This window comes from Oncorhynchus gorbuscha, linkage group LG06 (assembly GCF_021184085.1).
Source record: "Oncorhynchus gorbuscha isolate QuinsamMale2020 ecotype Even-year linkage group LG06, OgorEven_v1.0, whole genome shotgun sequence".
NCBI lineage: Eukaryota > Metazoa > Chordata > Actinopteri > Salmoniformes > Salmonidae > Oncorhynchus > Oncorhynchus gorbuscha.
The window spans coordinates 77338004-77344505 of record NC_060178.1 but is presented as its reverse complement, the minus strand read 5'-3'; the positions used below and the strand labels follow the sequence as shown (position 1 = coordinate 77344505).

Here is a 6502-nt window from a genome sequence, read left to right as displayed (position 1 = left end):
ATAACCATGTGCCAGAGGCAAATGGCAGATTTTTACGATACGTGCAAAGATACGTTTGCATCTGCGGGAAAGTGGTTGTTTGTATTGCTGAAAACCCAGGCCATTATGTTTGACTCAGTAAATGTAAAATTTAGGCTACATGTTAACATGTGTTGGATACGATTGGCACCTGTCCAGAGTGACTTTTCTATGGGGAACTTTGCCCCACACTGTGTTGTTCTAAATGTTGTTGTTCTAAGTATTCTATATAGCTTGCTAAGCAACACTACTATAGAGTGACATTTAAAAACACTTTTTCGTCAGAAGGAATGGGGCACAAATTTGCCTTTTATTTTATTTTAACAATGAAGCAAATTATATTAAAATGAATTGAAATGTAGGCTAATATTAGCCATAAAGTTGCATTTCTATAAACTTATTGAAGTCCATTATGGCCTACCAATTATTGTCCTTAGGCATGAACATTACTGAAATATAATAGTAGACATTGAACTATTTCTGACAAATTATCAAACATCCGAGCACTAAAAGTTAATGTCATCTTTTAAGCCGTTTGGGACACTTTCCTTGTATGAAGTATTTGACAGGAAGGGGAAAGGTTTACTTAGTCCAGTGAATCTGCGACAGATCGGGTTCTCCGGTCGCTTTGCATGCGTTAAGTCCTTATAAAATCTGGTTAGCCTCGTCCTTTAATTTTCTGCTCAAAATCCTTATTAATTTGCAAATACCGTCCTAAATCCCATGGACACTATAGGCTATGGAGAAGTGGCATAGTCTAGCGCGTCGCTGTCTACCTATTGTCGATGCTTATACAAATTGAATTTAACACGAGGATGATTTATTTCGTCCAAATGAAGTGTCTCTTTTCTCAGATGCCTCTCTGTCTTTCCATTTGTCCTTTTCCCCATGCAGCCACGCTCGCATGTAATCATCTACAATAGCTGACATAAATCAAGGCAGGATTGACAGCCACTGACAAATACCTGATTGATTGCGGTGGAGCAGAATTGACAGTTGACGGAGGCGTGAAGATAGAAATAGAAGGGGGGTGTATATTATACTGAAAACATGTGACATTCACATACCTCCATCACTGCATTGGTCTGTTCCTGTCAACGCTTGTCTGATTGGGGAATTCAAGCTGAAGTGGTTGATCTTCTGGTTGTGGAATATAATTTATATAGGAACATGTCTGTAAACTAAGATACAGGGTTATATTTATTGATTAAAGATCTTGGTAATATAGCTCAAAAGGTGCCGAATACATTGCTTATTAGTGCATTAGGGTCTAGAGAACAAACTAATAATTAGGCTATTTAATGCAGGCTATAGTTTCATTAATACATTTCCCATTTCCTAAATATCATGTAGCCTATATGCCTTCCAGTAATAACCATTACCACATCGCCTACCTCTACAGCCAAATACGTTCACTGTTTTGAAAATGCCAGAAAGACTACTATTTCCAGACTTGGGTCTATATACTTTTTTAGACATTGAAAAAACAAAACAAGCCCTGCCTCAAGGATGGTGAGAGTCCGTGAGAGCGCACACAACAACCCAACTATTTCTCCTCACTATCTCCTCCCCCGAGCTGTCAATATAGAGGCGCTTACAAAGAGGCAACGTCACATCCCCTTGACCCTCCAATCACCTCGGGGTCCCATTTGATTGGAAGGCGGCAAAGGCTTTAATCTCGGACTAATTCAGATGCTTTTGAAGTGAACATTTCTACCAGTTCGTACTTCGGGAGTATAGAGCGCGGTCAAGTCAGGAGACACAGAACGCGCTATGCCCATGGTGAAAGACGCAGCCACGGATCCGCGATAACCTCGCACTCACTCTCGTCTACCTTCCTCCTGCTTACCAACCGCACCTTCTTCGTTTCCTCTCATTATACGGATTATTACACGCAATATCAATCTCTTGATTTTCGAAAGAGGTTGTATTTGCTTTTCTTGATGAATCTGATAAATGAATTACCGACTAATTTCGTGAGAATTGGGACATGATCACATCGCCCTCGGTATCTGCTCTGAGAAATAGTCGTATTCATCTAGTCTGGGAGAGCATCGACTCTCGGAATATCATCAACAAGCCTTTTCTTCACTCCGTTCCCCCGTCGGACCATCTACGGCAAGCTAACCGAGTCCCCATCAAGGTTTTGAAAATGCTTACGGCACGATCAGGACACATTTTGCATCCAGAGTATCTTCAACCGTTACCATCTACCCCGATTAGCCCTATTGAGGTAAGCTTTCAAAAAGAGTAGAATAAATGCTTCAAAGTTTCATGTTTGTTTTGTAAGCATTACACATAGAAACGGTTCTCGGAATGTAAGACATGGAATAGCATACATGAAAACTCATTATTTATTATATTGAAGTGGAAATGTGGGCTATTCTATTATAAAGATGATTGGTAAGGGAAATTGTTATGAATTTAGAAACTGGTAATCTTAAATCTACTCGTAGAGCTCGGCTATTCTCGCGTAAAAGCAGCGCACTGCGCACAATTATTTTGGATAAGGACTCGGACATTCCGTTTCTGGTTGCATTTCGACCAAAAGTCCTATATTGTTTAATGTTTGTGTATTTTTTTCAGTACTCTATTTGTAAAATTATAGGTTTTGTTTTCTCTACAGCTAGATGCTAAGAAGAGTCCGTTGGCACTGCTGGCGCAGACATGCTCTCAAATCGGTAAACCGGACCCCCCTCCTTCCTCCAAACTATCCTCTATAACATCAAATGGATCTAGTGACAAGGAGTCCAAATCCGGTCCATTAAAAATGAGTGACATCGGTGTGGATGACAAATCCAGCTTCAAACCCTATTCCAAACCGTCAGATAAGAAGGACTCGTCCTCGGGCGTCTCGAGTGGAGAGAAGACTGGTTTCCGAGTGCCGAGCGCCACCTGTCAGCCATTCACGCCACGGACAGGCAGCCCCAACTCTAGCACTTCTGCCTCGCCCATGCCGTCAGAGGGGAAGTGTGGAGACAGGGAGGACAAGAAAGATTCAGATTGTAATAAAAATGGCACAACGGACGGATCTGGAACCACTAACAGCCACAGCAGGATAAGCGTGAGTTGCGGTGGAATTAACGTGGAGGTGAACCAGCACCAGGAGACAACGCCTGGGTCCAAAGTCATGTCTTCGGAATCCTCCTCTCTAACCTCCGTTTCATCTGCTTCCGGACTCGGGTCAGGACTTGTAGCCCCAGTCTCTCCTTACAAACCGGGTCAGACAGTTTTTCCCCTGCCGCCTGCTGGCATGCACTACCCCGGGAGTTTAGGGGCCTACGCTGGTTATCCGCAACACTTCCTCCCTCACGGCGGGAGCCTGGTTAACGCACAGCTGGCAAGCATGGGCTGCAGTAAGGCCGGATCCAGCCCCCTGGCCGGGGCCTCTCCACCCTCCATCATGTCAGCCAGCCTGTGTAGAGACCCTTACTGCTTAAGTTACCATTGTGCCAGCCACTTAGCGGGCGCTGCCAGTGCCTCTCAGCAGTGCCACGACAACGCAGCTGCCGCGGCCGCTAACGCGATGAAATCTGGGTACCACCACATGTACCCGACACACCTTTTGCACGGCATGCACTCCTCTCCGCAATCTTTCAGTGGACATCCTTTGTACCCCTATGGTTTCATGCTCCCCAACGACCCCCTTCCTCACGTCTGTAACTGGGTGTCGGCGAACGGACCCTGCGACAAGCGTTTCTCCTCATCCGAGGAGCTGCTGAACCACCTGAGGACGCACACAGCCTTCACCGGGGCGGAGAAGTTGATATCTGGTTACCCTAATTCCTCATCGTTAGCTAGTGCTGCGGCTGCTGCGATGGCATGCCACATGCACATGCCACAGTCAGGAGGCCCTGGAAGCCCTGGGACACTGACGCTGAGGAGTCCGCATCACGCGTTGGGACTAAGCAGCCGTTACCATCCGTACTCCAAGAGTCCCCTGCCTACCGGAGCCCCTGTCCCTGTCCCAGCAGCCACCGGGCCATACTACTCCCCCTATGCCCTGTACGGCCAGAGACTCACCACAGCATCAGCGCTGGGATACCAGTGAAACACACTTGACTTTTGAAAAGTTTATAGTTATAAAAATGCAAATATAAAAACTTTTATATCAACGCTCAGCCTAAGGGCGGGATCCGTGAACTCGGTATTTATTTATGTCGGCTGAAGGCGGATGATAATAGCTACAGATGGAAGACATTTGAGAGACTCGAAGTGCATTATGTTTAAACTGAACTCTATAGGTAAAGTGAAAACACACATGGTAGAATACTAATAGGCTAAAATAAGGGTTTTCATTTCGATGTTCATTTGAAATTGCTATGATTGTATTGTTCTTATTTAATGTCTCATTGAGAAAATTATTTACATGCATGTTTGTTTCTTAAACTCCCAAATTGTCCACATAATTTTAAATTGTTGTTATTTTTCAGGTGTAAACCATGGAAAGAGAATTGGTATTTTTTTTGTATGTATTCTGGAAAAATAAGAAACAATTCTGTTCCATATTTCCGTGTGCCTCCTTTTATGATTATAACAACTATCTACATTTTTAACATGCTATTTCATTAAACATTTTCTGGTTTCATAAACATTTTTAATGGACATCATGAAATGTGCTGATTGGGAGGTTAATCTTATTAACTGGTTGCCTATACAGAATAACTAACGTTATTTACGAGTAGGCTACGTTTTTAGAGTACTTTATTTCTATAGGGTAGGCTAAATGCTATTTTTAGCATGATTCATTGTTTCTAAACTATATAGGCCTAATTTTAAATGGTTGAACGTTGAAACACTATAGGCTTTTAAAACTAAACACACAACTTCGAATGCATTTTAGATAAATTATTATAGCTGAACATCATGGTTGTGTGCGCGATCCAAAACGGGATACATCCATAATTGTTGATTGCAGATGAGCTTTGACATTTATTTCTGTAGTGATTTAAGCAGGAGATTCCCAAATGAGTCTCGTTGGCTATATATAGTTTTATCCCGAACTTCAATATTTGATGATGCACAAATTGTCTCTCGACAGTGCCTGCGTAATGTTTCCCTCAGCAACAAACCGATATCGCCTCCTTTAGAAATGCGGTTAGGCTATTTGCATATCTATCTCTGAATTTATAATATATTGTCTCAATATTCACTAGTCATTTAAGATCCGTTCATTATGACTATACCATAGCCTACTAAAAACAGAGGGCAAAACTCTAAAATGCTTTTCAATGCATAGGCCTAAGGGAATAACGTTGTCTAGGACTACTTATTGAACGTTGCGCATAACTGATTTTTAGAATGTCTCTCTAACCTAACAATTTCCACGTTGGCCCCACTTGAATATAGTTGGTGGAAATTGACTGATTTTTAGAGACAACATTGAGTGATTCTCAAAGATTTACAGGATTATTAGTCTTGTCTAGTGTCAGATGATTGTGTTCCAGAGTTCAAAAAGTTCAGGACCATTTTAAAATGCCATGATCAATAGTTTAAACTAACGAATGTTATCACACCAACTTCTAAATATCCACCCGACTGTACTCAGGGCTATAATATAATTAAAAAGCGAACTAATTAATAAATATAAAACATGCATTGTGGACAATTCATATTTTGAATTTACACAGGTTTGCAGTTCCGTGGTATTTTTTGATATTGAAATGAATCAACAGCTGGCTTATAGGCATTACTGCTTCTTTGCTCTGTATGGGAAATGTTATTAAAGTGTAGCCTGGCTTCCTTTTGCTAAGTTTAATGTCACCCAATATTAAATTACATGGTTATAGACAGTCTATTAGTACAGTAATCATGCCTTGATTATTGCATTTATCAGAGAAAAAGTAACCACATTTTTAAAGACATAAGTCGCCATGTAGGTATTGCTTTTCACTGAATATTTCCACACCGGGCCTACGAAATGGGCCTATGCCCGAGGTAGGAATAACATGTTGCAATCAAGATATAGGTTATATTACTCAAATACCAATAGCTAATGGGTTTCACTACAAGTCCACATGATTCATTCATGTTTTAAATTGCATAATTGGGAAACTTGGAAATGGTGGAATTAAAGCAGAAGTTTAATTATTTTCATAAATATGTTAAGGTCTTGTGCCACCCTTATCAAACACATATGTTGTGTCTGAATATATAGTTGACAGGCCTATAAATCTTGTATTTCTGTTCTTAGCTGTCGGTGTAGCTAGCTGAGAATAGCTTCAAGCTAAGGCCAAGATATTCTCCTCTACCGGCACAAACTGGTGTGAGGCGCAATGTACCATTTCCTTAATTCTGTGTGAAAGGCGAGAAGTCACACACAGTGGGCGTGTCTGAAGTGACAGGCTACAACAGAGAACAACAGTCCTAGAGCATTGATCACTGCCACACATCTATATCTATTGGCTCATCTGTCCATCAAACGCTTGTGTTTCCACGTTGCATCTATAACTCATGCAAATACATAGCTATACTTTGGAAATGT

At 41.6% G+C, this 6502-nt stretch overlaps 1 protein-coding gene across 1 annotated transcript; it reads left to right on the top strand.

Annotated features, from left to right (window-relative positions):
• Positions 1–1616: 1616 nt before the first annotated feature.
• On the top strand, positions 1617–4526 carry znf503 (zinc finger protein 503). Its single transcript, XM_046354145.1, has 2 exons — positions 1617–2251; positions 2645–4526. The coding sequence occupies exons 1-2, from the start codon at positions 2009–2011 to the stop codon at positions 4067–4069; spliced, it is 1668 nt and encodes a 555-aa protein (XP_046210101.1). The 5' UTR covers positions 1617–2008; the 3' UTR covers positions 4070–4526.
• Positions 4527–6502: the final 1976 nt, after the last annotated feature.